General features: G+C 34.8%; 2 protein-coding genes across 2 annotated transcripts in view; both read left to right on the forward strand.

The window, feature by feature from the left end:
- LOC132727292 (TLC domain-containing protein 2-like) overlaps window positions 1-24,881 on the forward strand; it is a 67,435-nt gene that overhangs the window by 23,532 nt on the left and 19,022 nt on the right. The window lies entirely within an intron of this gene.
- Window positions 11,500-23,863, forward strand: LOC132727291 (cartilage matrix protein-like). Its single transcript, XM_060712722.1, has 17 exons — window positions 11,500-11,594; window positions 12,593-12,819; window positions 12,986-13,213; window positions 13,756-13,882; window positions 14,174-14,209; window positions 14,408-14,437; window positions 15,277-15,407; window positions 18,136-18,273; window positions 18,668-18,824; window positions 19,420-19,548; window positions 20,250-20,282; window positions 21,327-21,341; window positions 21,760-21,896; window positions 22,092-22,232; window positions 22,433-22,589; window positions 23,286-23,417; window positions 23,663-23,863. The coding sequence occupies exons 2-17, from the start codon at window positions 12,700-12,702 to the stop codon at window positions 23,671-23,673; spliced, it is 1,722 nt and encodes a 573-aa protein (XP_060568705.1). The 5' UTR covers window positions 11,500-11,594; window positions 12,593-12,699; the 3' UTR covers window positions 23,674-23,863.

Below are 24,881 nucleotides of genomic sequence, written 5' to 3' on the forward strand. Positions count from 1 at the left end.
CAGTCTAATAAGGCTTCATAATCAAATGTAAGTAGCCCATTTTTATGCCCTCGCCATAACATGACTGTGGCATATAGTGTTACCCTGTTCTTTCATTCTGTCATCATCAGTTTCTGTTCATGATCTTGGCACAGTTGCACACAATCATCTCAAATTTGATAAATAGGTACTTAAAAGGAATGTGCAGGTCAAGTTCGAATTTGGTCATGATTTTTGACAGAGTTATCCCTCTTGAACTTAAAAAAGAAGAAATTTTCAGTTTCTAAGAAAATACAAGTCAAGGTCGAATTTAGTTTTGGACTGATGATTTTTATGACTTCCCCTAGCAACCGCTGATTTTCCGCAACAGCCATAACCTCTCCATAGCGACCCCTGGCTTTCCATAGCAACCAGTGAACCACCTTAGCAACCAATATCTTTCATAGCAACCATTGACTTTCCCTAGCAACTAATGACTTCCATAGCAACTATTGACTTTCCCTAGCAACCAATGACTTCCATAGCAACCAGTGACTTCATAGCGACCACGGACTACCGTTGCAACCACTGACTTTCCACAGCAACCAGTGTCTCGCATAGCAAGCAGTGACTTCCCATGGCCACCATAGACTTCCTAAGCACCCAGTGACTGTCCGTGACTATCAGTGACTTCCAACAGCAATCATGACTTCCCCTAGCGACCGCTGACTTTCCACAACAGCCATAACCTGTCCATAGCGACCGCTGGCTTTCCGTAGCAACTAGTGAATCACATTAGCAACCAATGATTTTCATAGCAACCATTGACTTTCCCTAGCAACCAATGACTTTCATAGCAACCATTGAACCACCTTAGCAACCAATGACTTCCATAGCAACTATTGACTTCCCTAGCAACCAATGACTTCCATAGCAACCAGTGACGTTCCCTAGCAACCAATGACTTCATAGCAACCAGTTACTTCATAGCGACCACGGACTACCGTTGCAACCACTGACTCCCCACAGCAACCAAGGTCTCGCATAGCAAGCAGTGACAACAGCCATGACCTGTCCATAGCGACCGCTGGCTTTTCATAGCAACCAGTGAACACCTTAGCAGCCAATTACTTCCATAGCAACCATTGACTTTCCCTAGCAACCAATGATTTCCATAGCTTCCAGTGACTCTTCATAGCGACCACGGACTACCGTTGCAACCACTGACTCCCCACAGCAACAAGTGTCTCGCATAGCAAGCAGTGACAACAGCCATGACCTTTCCATAGCGACCGCTGGCTTTCCATAGCAACCAGTGAACACCTTAGCAGCCAATTACTTCCATAGCAACCATTGACTTTCCCTAGCAACCAATGACTTCCATAGCAACCAGTGACTCTTCATAGCGACCACGGACTACCGTTGCAACCACTGACTCCCCACAGCAACAAGTGTCTCGCATAGCAAGCAGTGACTTCCCATGGCCACCATAGACTTTCAAAGCACCCAGTGACTGTCCGTGACTATCAGTGACTTCCCACAGCAACCAATGACTTCCCCTAGCTTCCCCTGGACTCGGGCGCCTTTTGTTTCTTTACGCACATTTACATAACAAGGATGTAACAACATAAAACGGGCCCACCACGAGGAGTTCTCGCGGTCGCTTCACTGGCTAATTGGCTTTGAGCCTTACATTTCTGGAAAGGAGGCCCTTCAAACTTGTACAAAATCGAATCTGCAACAGAATCGGACGGATAGTGTCGAAGCAGTGGACACAGAGGCCTTGTGTTTTTTAACGTACACTTACATATTAATAAAGACGTAACAACGAAAAACGGACCGCACGCACGGAGCTCTAACTGTAGATTTTCTTGGGCTAGCGCTTGGAGACATACATTTGTGTAATGGGGACACATCAAACTTGTACAAAATCGAATCCGCAACGGAATCGGACGGATGGTGTCGACGCAATGGACACATGCGCCTTGTGGTTTTTTTTTACATAAATTTACATATTAATATGGAAGTAGCAACAAAAAACGGGCCGCACGCACGGAGCTCTCACGGACCATTTACTTGAGTTAAGGCTCGGTGACCTACATTTCTGTGAAGGAGACCCTTCGCACTTGTACGAAAACGAATCATCAACGGAATCGGACGAATGGTGTCGAAGCAGTGGCTGTGGGCGCCTTGTGTTTTATTACGTACGCTTTCATATAAATATGGACGCAACAACGAAAAACGGGCCGCGCGCGCCGAGTTCTCACGGACTTCTTACTTGGGCTAGGGCTTGGAGACTTCCATTTTTGTTAAGGGGACCCTTCAAAATTGCACAAAATCGAATCCGCAACGAAATCGGACTAGCGGTGTCGAAGCAGTGTACTCAGGCGCCTTACGTTTTTTTTTAGTACATTTACCTAAAAAGGATGTAACAACATAAAATGGACCGTATGCACGGAGCTCTAATTGACGATTTACTAGTACTTGGGCTAGCGCTTGGAGAAATACATTTCTGTAAATGGGACTCTTCACACTTGTACAAAAATCAAATCCGCATCGGAATCGGACGGATGTCGTCGAAGCAGTAGCTATGGGCGCCTTGTGTTTTTTACGTACGGTTACATATTAATATGCACGTAACAACGAACAACAGGCCGCGCGCACCGAGTTCTCAAGGACATTTCATTTGGATTAGGGCTTGGATACATACATTTATGTGAACTTATAAATATGTAAATGTGCCTTAAAAAACACAAAGCGCCCACAGCTACAGCTTCGACATCATCCGTCCGATTCCGTTGCGAATTCGATTTTGTACTAGTGTGAAGGTCACCTTTACAGAAATTTAAGTCTCCAAGCCCTATCCCAAGTACAACGACCGTGAGAACTCCGCGTGTCTGGCCCGTTTTATGTTGTTACAACATTATCTATATGTAAATGTGCGTAAATAAAATACAAGGCGCCTGACTCCACTGCTTCGACACCATCAGTCAGATTCCGTTGCGGATTCGATTTTGTGCAAGTGTGTAGAGCCCCCTTTACAGAAATGTAAGTATCAAAGCCCTAGCCTAAATACAACGACCGTGAGAAGTCCGCGTGTCGGGCCCGTTTTATGTTGTTTCCACATTATTATGTAAATGAGTGTAAAAAACATAAGGCACCTGAGTCCAATGCTACGACATCGCTCGTCCGATTTCACTGTGGATTCGATTTTGTACAAGCTTGAAGGGTCACCTTTACAGAAATGTAAGTCTCCAAGGTCTAGTCCAAGTACAACGACCGTAAGAACTCCGCGTGTCGGGTCCGTTTTATGTTGTAAATACATTATTACATGTAATATGTTATCTCCGTAAAAAACACAAGGCACCTGACTCCACTGCTTCGACACCATCAGTCCGATTTATTTGCAGACTCGTTTTGGTCAGTGTAGGGTCCCCTTTACAGAAATGTAAGTATAAAAGCCCTAGGCCAAGTACAAAACCGTGCGAACTCAGAGTGTCGGGCCCGTTTTATTGTGTTACCAAATTATTATTTATATTTGTGTAAAAAACATAAGGCGCCTGAGTCCACTGCTTCGACATCGCTCGTTCGATTTCACTGCGGATTCGATTTTGTATAAGCGTGAAGGGCCAGCTGCACATAAATTTAAGTTTTCAAGCCCTATCCCAAGTAAAACGTCCGTGAGAACTCCGCGCGCGTGGCACGTTTTTCGTTGTTACGTCCTTATCAATATGTAAATGTGTGTAAAAAAACACAAAATGCCCACATCTACTGCTTCTTTACCACCAGTCTGATTCCGCTGCGGATTGGATATTGTACAAGTGTTAAGGGTCCCCTATACAGACATATAAGTCTCCAAGCTCTAGGCTAAGTACAACGACCGTGAGAACTCAGTGTGTCGGGCCCGTTTTATGTTGTTACCACATTATTATTTTAATGTGTGTAAAACCACAAGGTGCATGAGTCCACTGCTTCGACACCGCTCGTCCGATGTCACTGCGGATACGATTTTGGACAAGCTTGAAGGGTCTCCTTTACAGAAATGTAAGTCTCTAAGCCCTAGCCAAAGTAAACCGTGAGAACTCCACGTGCAAGGCCCATTTTTTGTTGTTACGTCCTTATCAATATGTAAATTTGCGTAAAGAAACACAAAACGCCCACAGCTACTGCTTCGACACCATCCGTCCGGTTCCATTGCAGATTTGATTTTGTACAAGTGTGTAGGGTCCCCTTTACTGTAATATAAGTCTCAAAGCCCTACCATAAGTACAACGACCATGAACACTCAGCGTGTTGGCTCGGTTTTATGTTGTTACCACATTATTATTTAAATGGGTGTAAAAATTACAAAGCGCCCACAGCTACTGCTGCGACACCATAAGTCCGATTCCGTTGCAGATTCGATTTTGTACCAGTGTGTAAGGTCCCGTTTGCAGAAATGTAAGTCTCCAAGCCCTAGCCCAAATAAAAAGTCCGTGAGAACTTTGCACGCGCGGCCCGTTTTCCGTTGTTACGTCCTTATAAATATGTAAATGTGCGTAAAAAACACAAAGCTCCCACAGCTACAGCTTCGACACCATCAGTCCAATTCCGTTGCGGGTTGGATTTTGTACAAGTGTGAAGGGTCCCCTTTACAAAAATAGAAGTCTCTAAGCCCTAGCCCAAGTACAGCGACCGCATTATTAATATGTAAATGTGCGTAAAATAAAATACAAGGCGCCTGACTCCACTGCTTCGACACCATCAGTCAGATTCCGTTGCGAATTCGATTTTGTACAAGTGTGTAGGGTCTCCTTTACAGAAATGTAAGTATCAAAGCCTTAGCCCAAGTACAACGACCGTGAGAACTCCGCGTGTCGGGCCCGTTTTATGTTGTTACTTCCTTAATAATAATAATAATAATAATAATAATAATAATAATAATAATAATAATAATAATAATAATAAGAATAATAATAATAATATAATAATAATTTTCAGTGTCAATACTTTCATAACGAAGGAGTTTTCTTCAAATATTTCCTCATTTTCAGTTACCTAGATAGTTAATCTTTTAAGAGTCAAGAGGGTTTGCACAAATATTTGATGTAAAACATCAATTCAAAAATATACGTTTTGGCACAAAAAGCATACCAAGAAATATCTGTTTCATGTAATGTAATAACCACTCATAAAAATAAAAATTTCTTCAATAATGAACTGTTTTACCTATATTTCAGTCTAAATCCGAGTTTTGTCGTGTATAACTCGCTCGCAAGCGGAAGTTATAGCGGACACTGGAGTGTACGCTGTGAAGCAGAAAAATATTTGCCTGTGAATCATACTTAAAGAAAAAGTATCGGTTTATTCACTATTTCTTCATAATAAGTCATTTTTACTTTGAATTAGGTGCATATTTCGTGCAGACAAGAAATGGGGTATCTTACGATTTTAAAACATTCATTTCGACAATCCAAATACACCAACTTATCAAAATTTGCTTCTTTTTTGTACTCCTCGATGTATCCATTACCCCCATTGCAGCTACCTGACATGCACAACAATTAATTGAGCATTGTCACACCTTTAAAAGGACATCGAAAAGCTCTAGTCGAACGTTTTTGCCGAAAATAGCGCTAAACAATTCGACGAGGAGCTCTGTTCGCTGTTGCTTTTTGTTGTATTTCATTGTATAAACCAACACATGACTGCGTCGAGATGTGAAGTTTTGATACACAATTATAAGATCTGCCTGTACGTCTCTTAATCGTCTATATGTTGGTCTGTATTTCAGTCTTTTTGCCCGTCTGTCTATCTATATATCTATCCTTTGTCTCTTTGTCTGTCTACCTGTGTGTCTGTTTGTCATTTTGCGATATGACCCGAATATGTCTATTACCATAATGGATTCGGTGGCAATTATTGCATTTATGGCGAGCAGCAATGTTAATCATGTATTAATTAATGTATAATAATAATTTTATGGGAAAAGTGGTACGTGGTATCTAGCTATTGGCTATATGCAATATAATGAAATGAACATCCGCAGAAAAAAATGTTAATATGTTATTTAATAATGCATTAATTGTAAAATGAGTTGATATTCGGCGATCAAAACCAATTACATTATATTTGATTATACCAATTCCACAAAGTTCCCACACAGCATTAGGCCTTTTGTAAATAAGTATGTATTTATTCTCGACTATATAAAAACATGAAGCGCTAAGAATCTGCCTGAACTTGGAATAAATTTTATTGTTTATTTCTTTGAAAATGTTATTGAGATAAGTTGTATATCCATTAATGTACAATGCATTGACTAGAGTGCAGGTATAAGTTACTTACATATTCACGTAGATTAGCTTAACGTTTTTCTGGGGTTTACTTATTATGACTACATGGGAAGCGTTTTACATTTGGCTAAAGAACACCAAAGCACTCAACAGAAAAATACACATTTAGGGGCCATGTTCTCCCGTAAAAATCGGATACCCTTTTGTTTCGATGTTTTCTATAACTTATTTCTTGCGTATAAGACTTTTTTTAAAACGCGCTCCGTTGATATGCAAAATCGAGATAATGAATCATTTTTCTCATTGAAACTCAATGTCAGTTATGTAGCCAGAGCATTCATGTTTGTTAAATAAAATATTTCATTAACAAAATAAACACATAAAAAAGAAAAAGAATGAAAGAACCGGTCAAACAACACCAAACCTTGAACAAAGTCATTGTAAAAGTATAGGATTAGATCTATTTACAAGCTTCATTTTTATCTTTTCGTGGTTATGCAATCGAAATAAGTGTTTATGGGCTATTTAACGCTTCCATATTTGCATGCGGCCTTCTAGGTCAAAGCCTGCACATAAAAAAAATCAGCCGAAGTTGAATTGCTTATAAACACCACTCAGACATATATTATAAAATAACTGATATTGTTAATAACACATATCTTCGAAAAGTTTACCAGGCCCTTGATAATGAATAAACAAATGTTATTTGTTTCCAACAGACAAGTACATGTTCTGGAGTGTTATTATTGTTAAAATCACATTTCAAGCTCATGTGCGGTTCACCTAGCTGAATATGAAACCTTAGACTAGCGAAAGTAAGTGCTTTTTCGTGAAGGTTTCTATGATGATAGTATGACTCACGTTATTTAGCGTTGGCAAGTATTTGAGGAAAAACACAAATTACTACCAAAAAAAACGAGGAATTTATTCTTTTTTTAGCAAAGAAATTGAAATCCTGTACATGACTTAAAGTGACATTATGCTCATATTTTCATATGCAAGTTGAGCTAAACTGACTATATATTTCAAAAGATTGACGGTTAAAATGGTGATTGACCAACAGGTCATATTGGAAATTATTTAGTATAAAATTAAAATCTGCCTTAAATGTAAAAAAAAGACTGCCCCACACTTTTTTATGAAATGATTGTTAAAGGTAAATTCTATTGAATATTTATGAAAAATTCGTTCAGATCCATACGTGTTTATTGTGAATATGAAATAAAAGTTTTATATTAAAAGGAATAAAGGCAAAATGAAAATTTATTTTGACATTCACTTCTTCACTTATTTATACACTTGGATGGGCATAATGTCACTTAAACTAGAGGTAAAGATTGAAGCTGGACCAATTAAGCAGCAGTTTTATATAATTTCGCCAAATATCACAGTTCACGTACATAATGCAATTTTTAAATCCTGCATTAAACGGAAACATTATTTAAAAAAAGTTGCATCAAATGTTAAGTCAAAATAATCATGCTTATAACAAGCCAATGGACAAATTTGCACGTAGCGAGCCTCTATTAAAAGACAATCAAAATGCAATTACCCTTCAAATACACAACTTTAACAACCTGTTGGAGGAACCATTTAGTATACATGTACTAGTAATTTATGTTTATTTTTTCCCAACAATTTTATGATATTTAATGGTGTTTACTCATTGTATTAGACAGTTGAGATATAAAATTGAGTGATTTGACTTAGAAGTTAGAATTACATGTGTGTATGAAATAATATTTTTAGAGACACAAGCGAATATTTGTTTCATTTCTTTGGAACTTAACTTTCATAATAAACTGATATATATTTACAGGTACTTAGAAAATCAAATATTTTTTTTACATTAATTAACTTAAAATTCCAATTTAAGTAAATGCTTAACTTTGCTTGTAAATATACATTTTTTTTACAAAGCAGTTAATTATTATAAAATAACGATAACTGGTCTAGGGAAAATACTCTCTTTCGTTAAAAATTATATATATCTAATTACAGGCCTTAAGCAAGCTTGAAAGCGTTTTCATAATAAAGGTACAGTATGCCTCAGAAATGATTTTCTTCTTCTTTGGAAAAAACAAACATGAGTTTTATAACGTTTAAATAATAGTTTTAGGGCATGAAAGTTGGTTTCTACCTGGAGAAAATAGCACTGAAAATGACTTTATTTGTCACAATAGTAGCGGAATGTTAACAATCATAGTAGTATTTTGTCTTCCATACAAATTATTAAGTTATTTTCTTTGTACTATTACTATAGAAAGCAACAGAAGCAAAATATGGTTTAGGTAATTGGCCAATGAGTAACGTTTTGGTAACATTAATAGAATACTGAAAATTAAATGGCATGTGAGAAAACAAAAACAAAACATTTCTGATGTATAATGGGCCTTTAACTATCATTTCGAAAACACAAAGTTGATGGAATAGTGGTATAAATTGTATTTTGTCCAATGAAATCGTTCCATTTTTTTTTTCAATTCTTGGATACATTTGATTTAACGTGTTAATAAGTACTATCATCAGATCACATTAAATCATTGTATTATTGTGATACTGTCTCAAGATTCGAAATGTAATTTCAACCATAAAGTAAGTTAGTGTTTGTTAAATCAGTATAAATTTCATTATATCTGTCGCGGAACTTCACTGCGACAGACATTTAATGTCATGAATGCTGACTAACAAACACTAACCTAAGTGATACTGCTTCTTTACAAGTCTATACACTATGGAACTGTGATGGTGATCCATCTTGTTCGGTCTCATGTATTAACATAACCTATCAATCACAGTGTCCAGTAAAAACTTATTAACCGAGTCAAACGATACAAACCGTTAAAAGAACTGAAAATCATTTTCACGAAGGATCTTTGTATAAACTACAACAGAACAGAACTCTAGTTACATATAGCAACACAAGAGTAAACAATGCATAGTATATTAATAATAATATGATAAGTGACATGGCAACTTAGAGCATTTCACGTGATAAAAACAACGCCATTAATCAACAATTTACTTTGCAAACATAGTGTTGTTGACAAAAGCTTTATTAAATCGTTTTTAGGTTACATACATACAAATACCAGACATGTGAATTCTGAACATGTAAAATAAGACTTTGTAATGAAATGTCATTTGTTAAAACAGCATGATAATTAAGGAAGCAATTTTCAGCTTAACCAATGTGCTTAGTTTATTTAGCGGTGCAGACATTGTAGAACCAGGCTGATCTGCACTTACTACTTGTGGTATTTGAATAGTTGGACCAATGAACTTAAAATAGACTGTTTCAAATCCAAAATGGCTAAGACCTTTACAGAACTTGAACAGCATTAATGTTAAATAAAAAAGGCACATCGTGCCTCATACACGGACTTGAGAAAAAAGCAAACATGAGTTGTTAAAAAAAAATTATTAAACGTTTAGATATTGGTTATAAAGCATGTTAGATGCTTATCACCTGAAGAAATAAGTCATAATGTCTTAAATGTAGTAAAATGTAAACAAATTAAAATTTTGGTTTCCATACTAAATACTTTATCACAATAATTGTACTTATTGTAAACATGGCAAAAAAGCTAAAGATGATGCAGGTAATTTACCAAAGAGTATCTTTTATGATACCTTAACAGAACACAAACATTTAAAAGCTTCACAGAAATATAAATAAAAGCATATCTAAGGCATATTGGGACTTTTAACAAATCAAGCGGATTCAGTTGTGCAGATAACAGAAACAGTTGTTTGAACATGCTATACCATCTTGCTGAATGGTTGACAAAGAAAACATGTTGAAATTATACGACCATTTTTTGCATTCTGGATTGCTTCAGTATAAAGGAAACGATCATTAGTATGAACTTATTATAACTGGGGACATCAAAATATCATTTCCTTGTAATAATGAGTTAACAGCATATTAAACTACATTATTATTTCTGAATTACAATATTACATATACATTGTTAGACTAAACCTGTATAGCCAAAATGAATATTAAAGGCACTCAATCACCGAAAAACGGATTTTTTCCTTCTGTAGAAAGGGCAAACATGTGTTGAATAACACTTAAATAATGTTTCAGAGCATGTTCAATGAAGAACACCTGAAGAAAATAGCTCTGACTGTGAAATTATTTTGTCATAAAAGTAGTGAATTGTTTACAAATTAGTATTTTGACTTCCCTGTAAAAAATCACTCTGACAATACTTATTGCTAAAAAGCAACAGAAAGTTGTCGTGATTAGACACCAAAAATAAAAATTCTGGAACATATTGGACCTTAAACTGCACATAATTCTATATAAAGCCAACTGTACTTCCACCTTTTTCATCTAAGTTAACTAAATTCAAGTCACGTTCCTGTATTTTTGGTATAATTTATAAAAGCACAGTTGGGCATGTAGAACGTTTCTAGTACCAGTTAATTTGCATACGGAAAATACATTGTAAATACATTAATGGGTGTAGTTGGTTAACCAAATATTGTTAATAGTATTAATTGTTAATTGATACATTAAAAAAGACGAAATATCAAGACAATTAGATACGTTATTATCGTGCCAAATGTGACCTTAGAAAGTTGTTATGTAATTTCCTACCTCTATATAACACGACACACCCGATCCAGCAGCTGTTTGGAGTGTAGCAGGATGGCAGCACAAGTTGGCTATTTGTTGACTCTTCTGTTTCTGGTAAGCAATACTGATGTTTGAATAAGTACCATGTATAATTATTTTATTTTATTCAATAAATTAACAGAGTATTTCATCAATATCAATGAAGGCATTATTGATTACGAAAAACACTTATAGAAGATACCCGCACCTTTTCAAGTTATTGAATTTCATTTATGTTCTTTAAAACTATGGTGCGCATGCAAATTTAAACTTCTGCTATATATAACAGTGCTCTGCAGCAAATTACATCGATTTATCTATTGAAAAAAAATGTTCTTAAGTGCTACATTGGAACATTTCAAACTTCGACTTTGATGTCAGATTAAGCAAAAATGATGTTGATATGTTTAAGCTATAAATTGTGCGACTGTATTTTAAGTAGTATGTCTTTGCAATTTCAAATGAGTTTAACTTTATTTATATCTTAAGGCTTCATTAATTCGTAATTAATGAATAAATAAGACCACAAGAAGTTTGATAGATGTGTATTTGTCCGATATGTCAATGATATATTAAAAATAATAAAAAGAAAAGTTGTTTATTTATTTATTTCTTATATAACCTTCAATTCAACATCTGATTTATTTGTCACAATTTTTTTTTAATTTTCAGCGTTAAGTAATTTATATAACATATTTTACAGGTGGTCATAGCGACGGAGAGGGGAATTCTTGGTAGGTTTTATATTAGCATCTTCTGAAAAATAACCTTCAACTTAAACGACTCATTCAAACTATATAATTAAAAAAAGATAAATATGAGCCGCGTCGCAACAAAACCAACATAGTGAGTTTGCGATCAGCATGGATCCAGATCAGCCTGCGCGTCCGCGCAGACTGGTCAGAATCCATGCTGTTCGCGATCAGTTTCTCTACTTGTCATAGAGATGGTAAGCGAACAGCATGGGTCCTGATCAGACTGCGCGGATGCGCAGGCTGGTCTGGATCCATGCTGGTCGCAAATCCAGTATGTTGGTTTTGTCATGACGCGGCTCAAATATATTTTGTTGATGAATAAAAGAATTAATTAACATTGCATGAAGTATTAAAGGTATTGTTTACAAAGGTGTGATTTTGTCCGTTTGTTAATACGTGTTTAGAAAAATATACATAAAAAAGTTAACCTTATTGATTTTGATATACGTTTTACTAGAAATAATTGTTTTATTTCTTCCTTTAAAGTATTTTTACACCATGTTTAATTTAGATTACAGTATTTTTTTTACTATGTTTTGTTTAGATAAATTGTTCAATTTAAATGTTATTTCTCATGACCATCATTTATAATACCGTATGGAATGGCATTGCATTTAATTTTTTTTTTTTGCTTTAAAAATGTGTATATTATATCATGTATATGCAGCGATGAGATGTGAAGATGCTACTTCAAAGAATTAAGATTGCTGTGTTTACTATATGAGCCGCGTCATGATAAAACCAACGACCAGCATGGATCCAGACCAGCCTGCACATCAGCGCAGTCTGATCAGGATCCATGCTGTTCGCTTACAAACACTTTTACAAGTAGAGAAACTGATAGTGAACATCATGTATCCTGATCAGACTGCGCGGATGCGCAGGCTAGTCTGGATCTATGCTGGTCGCAAACCCACTATGTTTGTTTTGTCGTGACGCGGCTCATATATAGTGCATAATGCATGTTTATGTTTCAGGTGTTATATTATGTGACAATCCTGCCGACATAGCATTCATAATAGACAGTTCAGTCAGCATTGAAAAAGTGAACTTTGATAAACAGAAAATATTTGTCCAAGAGTTGATGCAAACGTTTGACATTGGACCTGATTCTATACAAGTCTCTGCGGTTACTTTCTCCAGAGATGCCCGGACAGAATTCAATTTCAATGATGTAGACAACACACAGGAAGCTCAAGCTAGGGTATGATATATTTTAAATTGCATCAATTCTGAAATAATTTACAAGATTTCAGATGGATTTATCTATATTAGAATATCATTGAAAATGAAATTTATCATATGTTTGCAATTTGTTTTTACTAAACTCTTTTCATTAAAAGTGACTATTTCTTATAACAATGTCCTAGATTGGAAAAATAAGGCATGCACAGGGAGATGCTACATTTACGAATAAAGCTTTAGAGAGAATGCGCACAAATATCTTCTCGTCTAGCAACGGTGCGCGTTCTGGTGTTCGAAAACTTGCTATATTGCTGACAGATGGTCGATCAACATACAGGACTGGTACTCTTAAAGAAGCGAAACTTGCAAAAGATGCTGGTATTACAATTCTTGCTATTGGCGTTGGAAAGGATGTGAGTACTTTACACAGGTTTTATTATCGTATGTTATATACATGATTAGGGTTATCCGTAGAAACCCTAGCTTCCGCTACATAAAAAATCTACCCAACTTGCAAATCCCTCGTTCAGACCGACATACGTTCTAACCAGTGACAATGTAGCTTAAGAAAGTTAAAATAAACAATGTAAATTAAAAAAAGGTAAAATAAAAAACTTGATACGATTTTATCATGTCTATCTCACATTGAAATGACTAGTTATTGCAAAACGCAAAGTAAACAAAGTAAATTAATTAGGAACTTTATAAGTTTAATGTTTAAAGATTTTAAGATTTCGTTGCTTCTGATTAGCAGAAAAGTAATGTTTTACTAACATTCAATTTGAAATATATTTAATTGCCGAGATCACACTGAATAAATTTTCTTCATACATAACGACGGATTTCACACCTCTATCGTTATTTTATACATTTTCGACATAAACAAAACGAACACAGCGTTGTCTTCATGGCCAGTAGCAATGTAGTCTACATATTTTATTCTTGTCATCATCAGGTGGATGAGTCTGAATTAAGGGCCGTTGTATCATCTCCGTCTGACAAGTATTATTTCCATTCATCTACATTCGATAAACTCAAAGATTTATTGATGTACCAGGTAATTGGAAAAGTAGCGTGTGGCGGTATGTATCATTTATATATTATTTATCCACATTTATATATTATTTATCCATTTATAATTTATATCATCAATTGGCCAATGATAACACACAATCATCTCTCCTCTTTTGTGCTTGCCTTTCTTCTTTACGGTCTATGACAACGCCACCAAAGCTCAGTTTCATTTATCTAAGACTAAGAGTAACAGGCAATGTATTGTTTATTTTGTGTGTTGAACTTCACTTTGTATACTCATATACTCAATAGAAACTATATTCTTTACACTTATTTATTATAAAAATGTATGTTTTCAGGGGAATTAATCACTCCTCGTCCAACTACGACAGAAGGTAATAATTATTTTTTCTTGATATATTTTCAAGTAGATGACTTCTTCGCCATAATGACACAATATAAGTGAAACATTTGTCTTACATAAACAACATAAGATATTAGCAATTATTGTGAAATTCTATTTTGTCATAAGATTATAGTAAATTTTAAAAAGGTCAAAATTTTAAAACAAACTACATAAATCTAAATTACAGGCCAAGACGATCGACCCGATCCTGATACAAGTAAGTAGCTCTTTAAAATAATTGTTAATATTTATATTCCCTATTTGACATACTTTTTGATATAGTACAAACTCGCCACATTATAAAAAATACACTAAAAAAGTAGAATTTTATGACACAAGCTTATAGTCTTTCGTTCTAATCCTCTTCTTGAATATAAAAATGTTTTATTTCTATTGTAAATGTATACATGTATATATTCGGGAAATAAGAAAAAATATGTTTACTTTAGCGACCTTCTAATATCGAAATTCTTATTTATTCATTAGTGTGTTTTTATTGTAAATAAATAACTAAATATTTTATTTTACCCTTGCGAAACCTTAATATTGTGTACCATGTTAGAAGGCTTCCTACAGGAAATATTACAAATTATTTTCAAATTCATCTTTTACGATTTCCAACTATGATATGACTTGACTGAAAAATTGTGCATGTATATTCCATGTTAGCTCTTTTAATTAGGTTAGCATTAGGTCTGTGATATACTTGAAACATTTTGTAACGATAGAAGCAATAGGTTAATAACTATACGAACCACGTCATGACAAAACCAACACAGTGCGTTTGCGAACAGCATCTATCCAGACCTGCCTGTGCATCCGTGCAATCTGACCAGGATCCATGCTGTTCACTTACCATCCCTTTTACAATTAGAGAAACTGATAGCGAACAGCATGGATCCTGGTCAGACTGCGCGGATGCGCAGGCTGGTCTGGATCCATGCTGGTCGCAAACGCACTATGTTGGTTTTGTCGTGACGCGGCTCAATTATCTTCAATTAAATTCCTGTGTCGTCTGTTTTTATGTATGCATGTATATCTTCCCGCGTTATTAAGCTTGTCAGGGAAAGAACGCAGACGTGATGTTTGTTGTCGACATGTCAAGCAGTATTTGGTCAGTACATTTCAAACAACAGCTACAGTTCCTGGCAGACATCACCAGTTTCTTTGACATTGGAAAAACAAGAGTGAGTAAACACAATATAAGTGAAAATGTAAAGCATTAAATAAAATTTGAGCCATGTCATGACAAAACCAACGTTTTGTTTTTGCGACCAGCATGGATCCAGACAGGATCCATGCTGTTCACTATCAGTTTCTCTACTTGTAATAGGGTTTGTAAGCGAACTGCATGGATCCTGATCAGGCTGCGCGGATGCGCAGGCTGGTCTGGATCCATGCTGGTTGCAAACCCATTATGTTGCTTTTGTCATGACGCGGGAGATCCACAGATAAATGAATGTTAAAAAATTCAGACATGAAATCCAAATTACTAGGATATCTCCATTGTTTTTTTAGTCACGGAAGATATTTCTCTAGTAACACAAGAAAACGGAATGAAAGGCATATTAACTTTGCTGTTACATTTTATTACTATGGATTTAACTCATTACAGGATTGGAGCAGTACCTTTAGACGCTTGCAGAAATCATGATCACAAAATAGATAAATATCGTTTTTTCGCCGATTTTTACATTTTTCATTCATTATCATACATAAATCGGTGAGAAAAGATGAATTAGACCTATTTCAGTTCATTCCGTTGGGTAAAAAGGCAAGATTTTAGCATTTTATGATTCAAGCGCCTTGCCCGGTATGTAGAGGAATACGGTATTTAGTGTGGTCCTCCAATCCTTTTTGGCTTGCAGCCACGGCTGCTAGCCAAATATTTTGAATAACTTGTTCCGGTAAGGTGGTTTCCTGTTTCCAATTGTTAGTGCATGATTGAACGGGAAACCAGCTGCAATCGTGCCAATCGCCACTTTTCGGCCTTTTCCGTCACTCTTCGGATTAATGATAATAGCCGATGTAGTTCCGATTGCAATCGTGACAATTCGGGCGATTCCGTCATACTGCGGAATCAGACGAAGTAATATTACGGAAATCTAAGCTATTTTAGTTACTTCGGTAATCCCAGTTTGTTTATATAAATAGGATTTCTATTTTTACTTGATTTATCGGTTTAAACCGTAATAAATTATAAACGAAATTGTTCCGATTCAATTGTTTTTCAAGACGCAAAAGTTAGTTTCTTTTATAATTGTTCCCTGAGGTCTGGAGACCGCAGGGTATTGGTACGCGTTTAACTTCTGAGGCATGGAGGAACACGTGACCTGTTTTCGGTACATGGAGGAGCATGTGATCTGTAAACCGTACATGATTGGTTAATTGACCTTTTCGAAATCCTAGCTAAATACCGTTTGCCGGTACGTTACAGATTTACCTGTAGGGAATTAGTCCGAATTACCCCTAATTAAGAACAAAAACTATTACGTGATTTTTCTAATTTTCTATAATCATTTTACCGTTTAAGGTGGAAAAAACTTGAATGATGTGTTTGAAAATTATCAATGTTTCTTTAATATCTATCTCAAATTTTACAAACAATAAATTGTTTATACTGAAAATCTACAAAGTTAAAATGTTCGTAGTGGCATCTGCCATAATAAATAGAGATATTTTCTGCGTAAACTTGTGTGTTTACTTTATTTATTTTTTTGCTCGGAATTATTCATAAAATGGTAGGCCTATCTAATCATTTTCTTAAAAAGAAATAATTGTTTTATGTTCGACCTTCTCCGGTCTTCAACGGTCATCAGTTTCCAAAGACCTAGCTTCTTCTATATTGATCATTTATTCAATTGTCAACTATATTCTTGATTCAAACGTTTATTTTATTTACCACCCCCCCCCACAAAAAAAAAAAAAAAATAAAAAAAAATAAAAAATGTTGAAAATAGTTAAATGAAATATCTTTATATCATTAAAATGTTCACCGCAGGAAACCATTTTACTTGTTTTTTGTCTGTATTAGTTTTATACAATAGAAAATGGTGACTGTAGTAGTATTCCGTCTTCAAAGGGTGGTCATGCTTACCAAATCACGCATGATCGAGTTATATTTAGATCTACTGAACGCAATTCAACGTCTTGGTGAGGTAATCTAAAAATAGCCCATGCATATCATTAACCTTGCAACGTGCTGATCTACAGATAGCGCATCGTCTATTTGTGATCGTGTAACATAGTTGATACATGCTTATTAATTGGTACCACGTAACGAAGTATTTTAGTGCATTTACTTGTCTATAAAGCAAATGAATGATTTCGCTGCGAAAAAGGGGAAATGAAATGTGCACACTTGTTTCCTTTCAGTATCACGTTAGTATTTTTACGATTGATCATTTTCTTTATTAGTTTTATACAATAGAGAATAGATTTCAAATCGTTTTGACAAAAAATATTTGGTTTTCCAAAAAAAACAAAAAAACTAAATAAACCCTTTATGATATACAGATACCGTAATTAAAAAAAATGTGATAATAAATTGAAACCAAAAAAAACAAAAACAATTTTAAAGGGTTGGTATGAAGGCACAACTGTGCAAGCCTTTCCTTTTAAAAGGAAACTTTATTTTAGTCTCACTCTATTACTATATCCTCTTCAGTATTGATTAGATAGTGTATAGAAACATTTATTTCGATACTGCTTTATGGGATATGATCAAAAGGGGAAAAGAATTTTTAATCTGCTCATTGTTTAAAATACATTGCTCGACTTTGAATTGCATACTTTCTGTTTCACAATCATCTAGATAAAGAGTTTCGAGTAATAAGGATATGAAAGTCATGTAGTAAGAAATAATCATTAAAAAGTATATTTAACCTATAAATACATATAATGTTGACCATCTAGGTTGGAATGATAACGTTCAGTAACAATTCAGTTGTCCAGTTCTATCTGGACCAGTACTCTACCCAGGAAGATATAAGAAGAGCAATTCTAAGCGTTCAGACCCTCGGAGGGTTAACTTATACAAACCTAGCTTTAAAGGTGAGTTCTTATCCCAGTGTATGTCAATCAATTCTTCTATTATGTCTGTCCTATCAGTATGTCTGATGTGTTCAACCACGTTTTTTACGTTTTTGTTTCGTTTATTTATTCTTTAAATTAATATGTACAAAAATGAATAACTATTTTTTTAAGTTTTATACCTTAATATGATCACATGAATATTTCCTGATTGATACAAAATGTAATTCAATGTTTATTTAAATTTTGACGGTGAAAGAGCGGTAAACTATAATATTAGAATTATGTTGTTTTTTTATTACTCGCTCAAATGCATAATATATATCTGTATGTGAATCACAAGGATGAAATATTTAGTGCTGTGTCTGCATTTCTATTACGACCTGGTTTTAACTTTGTTCTATTTTCCTCCAAGACAACTCGATATGAAATGTTCAGCGCAGAGCATGGTTCCCGACGTGATGTTGCCCACATCTGTATGGTAATAACAGACGGTGTATCCCGGTACCCGAGACAGACTGCAGTAGAGGCTAGTCTTCTCCATCAAGCAGGAATTGACGTCTTTGCTATCGGTAAGGCAGGGAGGAAAACGTCATTGCTAAAATAAACAATTATTAATCTTTTTTATAAAGTAAGCTTTGAAGTCTTCGCCATATAAGTAATATATTTATTAACTGGAGTTTTCCACACTTTGTAAATATGAATATTAAAAGGCAAGTGTCTGTTAAATCAATCTATAGACGCCATTTAAGAAGTATTCTTTTGTTTTAATTTACAAATAAGTACAACAGCCAGGACTTAATTGATTTTACTTAGGTACTTCTGACAGAAAACCTTGGTGCTCTTTACTGTTTTCCATAACTTTTGCTTATTCAATATGTTTTAGTTAGTAAATTAATGTTCTGGTGCTATTACTACAATTTTTAAGAAAAAGTTTCTATATTCTTTACCATAGACCAATTGAAAATACTTGCAGCCGGGTCGACTTTCCATATTCTACCTCTTGTATTGCTAAAGAAGTTAATTACGAACGTCATTTAACTACGCTTATTCATAAGGGAAAGAATCTAGACTTTCTGGACTCATTGGAAAACGACTTTGCACAATAAAATTTAGCTTTAAAACTTATATTATATTAATACAAAGAGTATGCATGTTCATCTATAGGTGTTGGTGATGAAATAGATGTGAACGAACTTCATGCAATAGCGTCAAAACCACAGTATGTTTTTGAAGTCAATGGATATGGTGCGTTAAAACAGTTCGAGGAAATTCTAGCTGTTCGAGCGTGTGAAAGTAAGTATCCATTGTATATTGTGCACGATTTTCACGTCACCTGGTAACGATTATCGCTAGATTACCTCAATTACTTGTAAATGTTTTGCTGCTCTATAGGCACTATCATTGTATAAAATTCCTATAAAGTTATTAACGCATCTTTACTTCTTGATAAACAAATTATTGACAATAATTACTTTGATTGATATCATTGAAAATAAATAACATTATCATAAATTCATATTTGACGAAATTTTGTTGTTAAGAAAATTGAATGTTAAATTTACGCTTGACATATGTGATATGTTAAATTCATTATCAGCTAACAAACAGCATCAACAAATGAGAACGAATAATAAAATAATGTTTTAAAGACAACGATTAAATATAAGACTGACTTTAGAAAAGGGAGATCCCTCCAGAGCAATAAAAATACAGTTGCAAAATGAATTTTAGCAAGTCCGTTCATGTGAAATAATGGAAAGTGCAACATCTCTTGCGCATCCTAGCACCGTCTTAAACAGTATTTCTATAACACAATAAAGTATTGGATTCAATAACCCCGAAGGACCTGAAAATTAAAACATCATAATTTTACAACTGCTTAAAGGCTCTTGATGCCTGATGTTGTAGACATATGATTATATAACGCTTTCCATTTTGTTTACATTTATCTATATTATATTATGTAATGTTATGTTATTCATTTATTTATACAGCACCCAAGGTTACGACACCGGCTCCAGATCCTCGTAATTATTTTATATTTTAGTTCTTCATTTCCTTAAACTACGCTTAGTTTTCTCTTCTATTTTATCCGTTAACGACAAACGATATTATAACTACCGGTAGTTATATGGCGACGTTCTAGCTTTACTGGTGGAAAAAGACCTCAGGTACCCTTCTATGTATTATTTTAAGCATGAACGGGCACCTGGGTAGAACCATCGGATAGCTTCCTCACATGAAAGAATCCAAATTCCTGTCGGGATTCGAACCCACAGCGGTGAGTCAACGACTTTAACCATTCAGCCACGGACTCCCACAGTAAATAATCATTTCATATAAAGTTATATAAAATTATGGACACAATAAATGATTTAACAATGTTAAGGTAGACCATGGGTAATGCATTACCTCCACCTTGAAGAGTATTCAAATAGGCTAGAATCACTTGTCAACTGCATTGAAATTGAGGGATGTGGGGTCAAACCTCAGAAGGGCCAAACTTTTTTTCTTTCTTTTTTTACATTATTTATGTATCTCTCAGATCCTTTTCGGTAGAAAAAAGTGTTTGATTTTAATTATATAATAATTGTACGTATTTATTTGCTAAATCATGCCAAATTTAATAGCAAATATGATATCAGATATTATTCAAGTGTAATAGAATAAAAATACAAGGTAAAAGTATTTTATAGCAATAGGAAAACATTTTTCATAATGATGATGTTATAAATTATTTAGAGTTTCCACATTTCTGAAGAAAAAAAAACACTTCTAATAGCAAAGTTTTAGTTCAGAAATATACCCATAACTCATAAACCACACGGTAAATGTCATTTAAATTTTGCAAACAGCTGATCATTAAGACATATAACTGGCATATGTTGTCAATTTTACAGTTCCTTATAATGCCCATTACCCAGGGTCTACCTTAAAATTGAATTAAAATACCATAAATTTTTTTTTAGTATGTTCCTTCCGAAAATTAGAAAAATCATAATGTTATACAATTTATTACGTATTATCAAATTCATCAAATAGGAAGTAAAAGCTTTCTTTTATATTTTCAGAGAATCCTGAAGTTCGTAAGTATTCTTTTGTTCTGATACCGACTTATTGTTAGATAAAAGATAAAATACTAGTATGTGTTTGCAACTCTGAAATTGACTTTGAATTTGAACAATGAAGACGAAAAGAACATGCATTTGTACTATTTAAATGCGTTTATTAAGGATATCAGACCGCCAATGAACATGTGCGAGTTGTCATATGGTCATTTTCCCCAAAAAGAAGGTGGCCCTGAAAATCATTCACATAATTAAAGGCCACTTTGCCACTAGAGAGCCAGAGCAGTTTGAACATCATGGAGTTGGTAGCTTAACATTTTTATAACGATATTAAAATCCGTTCTACTTTGAATACTTTTTAAAAATTATTTTAAAGCATTAAAAGTCCATATTACTAACTTTGCTTAGAAATGATTGACAACATGTATTTATTTAGTATGCAGGGGAAAGAAGAAAGACGTCATATTTGCAGTGGATATGTCTAACAGTATCTGGGAAGTAGATTTCGATACACAACTTAAGTTTCTGTCTGATCTCGTCGACGTCTTTGACATTAACTCTGGAAATACACGGGTATGTATTTATGCTAGCTAATGCTACATGAAAGCATTGCGATTGTACTTTACTGCTCAACTCTGACATATTTCAGGTCATTATATAAAGCTTAAGATTTCAGAGGAATGAAACAAATCAAAATGCATGCAAACATTAATTTAACCAAACCCTACCAATTCAAAGGTTTAACATTTAAATATGGTTAATTTGCAGGTTGGACTTCTGACGTTCAGCACTGGCACACAAGTGAATTTCTACCTGAATAATTACGCTAACGTTGATGACGTCAAAAACGCCATTCTTGCAGCGAAGCAAAAAGGAGGCCTACAAACAAATACACATCTTGCATTGAAGGTACTTTAGGGTGGGATGTAATAGAAAATAGGAATTGATTTCTGCTCATATATAATATAGATAAAGCCTAGTCAAAGACAAATTCTAAAATGGTATCAAATTTTGACGTTTTTATTGGTCGAAAAATGAACGAACATATTTAAGATTGCATAATTTGTATCTTGCTGATAATTGTTTTTTTTCTGTCGTTATATCTTTAGGAAGTCCAAAATGATTTATTATCATTCGAGCATGGTGCACGAAAAGGTGTAGATCGCGTGGTCATTGTAATAACCGATGGTGTCTCAAGACAGCAAAAACTGACGGCTTCACAGGCTGATATGTTACATCAAGAAGGCGTTGAAGTTATTGCAATTGGTGAGTTTGTTATTAGCAATTATATAACGTGTACGAGTCCATGTACTTACATATGGTAATTATACGTGTTAAACCTCTTCCACGGTGTTGCTTCTACGATAGAATGGCCTTGTTTAACTTTCCAGAGTGTCGTTTTATTGCAAAGAAATCTGAAAACTATGAAGTCAGATCGTCCTAAGAGCGACCAAGGCATTCCAAACGCATGTGCTTACGATGCAGCTTTATTGTTGCAGCGATTCGGGAGATCGTTACTGCGTGCAACAATTCGGCGTTCTGTATTTTTCTTAGAAACCATATTAAATCCTAGTATTTCCTATGTACAATGTATGTATTTGTGATGTGATTAGGCTAAATTAATGACCACAAGGAATGAATGAAAAAAACGATACTCAAGAAAATATTGCATCTGGTATTCACTTAGCAAACACAAATGAGCCGCGTCACGACAAAACCAACGTAATGCGTTGGCGGCCAGCATGGATCCAGACCAGCCTGAGCATCCGCGCAGTCTGATCAGGATTCATGCTGTTCGCTTACAGACCCTATTACAAGTAAAGAAACTGATAGCGAACAGCATGGATCCTGATCAGACTGCGCGGATGCGCAGGCTGGTCTTGATCCATGCTAGTCGCAACCCCATTATGTTGGTTTTGTCATGACGCGGCTCATATCATTTAAATATTTGCTTGTTTACAGGCGTAGGAAAAAAAATAGATGTAGTCGAACTGAGTAACATTGCCTCAAGACCTGAATATATGTTTGATGTGAATGGTGGTTACAGTACACTGAAGGACATCTCCAACATACTGGCAAGAAAAACATGTGAAGGTAATTCTATACTGTATCATTTAAACATTTATCCTCGATTTTAAAACTTGAATAATTTGAAAAGTTAATTTAACGCTTCATCTTATCCTCACATTCATTTCTTGATGATGTAATTTGTTCTTCTGTCATTTTTGTTTTATAATACGACAACAATGTATGAACAATATAACAAAGAGCTATTTATCGTTTTGTGCGTTCTTTAAGTATTCCATGTTTATATACCTTATTTTTTTATTTCGATACAGTGGTTTACTGAATGACTGCCAGTTGAGATTCACAGATTTGGAAGTACCTTGACGTTTGTTAAAATTGCAAAAATTCTTTTTGAACATTAAATGCTTTTGTGCTTTAAATAGTGAAATGTGAACGCATACTGTAGAAGGTAGAACAAATTGTGTATATTCACTAAGATGAAAATTTTCTTAAATAAATTATGCAGATGTTTATATGATTGTTTAATCTTTTCATCCTACCAATATTCACACACTTACGTATCTATATATTTTTCAAGGATTTGACCAAAGTTCGAAACATATTTATGTCAGATCTAAAACAATGTATAACATAATTTAGAAACAGGCGCAGATAAATACTTCTCAAACGGTAATTGACACATTTAGCTTCATTAAAATTCTGGAAAAGAGGTGCTCTCTCGATGAAAATTAAGATATAAAAGAAAAGACTCAATCTTATTGAGTATTTATAATAGTAAAAAGCCCACTAGCAGTGGCCTTAGTGGTTTGTTTGTTTGTTTGTTTTGGGTTTAACGTCACATCGACATAGTATAGGTCATATCGCGACGTTCCAGCTTTACTGATGGAGGAAGACCTCAGGTGCCCCTCCGTGCATTATTTCAGGCACGAACGGGCACCTGAGTAGAACCACCGACGTCCCGTAAGCTAGCTGGAAAGCTTCCTCACATGAAAGAATCCAAGGTCCCTGTCGGGATTCGAACCCACAGCGTTGAGGGGCAAGTTGTTTGAAGTCAACGACCTTAACCACTCGGCCACAGACACCCATAGTGGTCGGCCTTAGTGGTATTCAATGTCAAACACTAGATTATTTGATTCCGAAGGACCAGAAAAACACTAAAATTGTTGAATGCCATCATAAAAGATTTTTTTGACATCTACCCCAAATATTATACTAAAGTTTACTATATATATTCATTGATTATGATAGTGTTCGAAAAGAACCTGTAGAACCATTTCTTATCAGCATAAGAACGATAGCTATACATTGTGTATTTGTATTTTAACCTATCTGGATATGATGCAATCAATAAATCTTGAACGTGTTTATTTTTAACGAGCATACAAGAGCAATAAACACGTATGGAAAACACATGTTTCTTTTATTGACTTTCCTCCCTTTCACGTGAGTTGAAGTTAGGAAAAGGGAGATTCAATTATCATTAGTCTATTTCATGAGGAGCAACATACTGTGAAATTTAAAACGTGTTGT

The sequence above is a fragment of the Ruditapes philippinarum genome, unplaced genomic scaffold (assembly GCF_026571515.1).
Source record: "Ruditapes philippinarum isolate M1 unplaced genomic scaffold, ASM2657151v2 ctg8445_1_1_1_1, whole genome shotgun sequence".
NCBI lineage: Eukaryota > Metazoa > Mollusca > Bivalvia > Venerida > Veneridae > Ruditapes > Ruditapes philippinarum.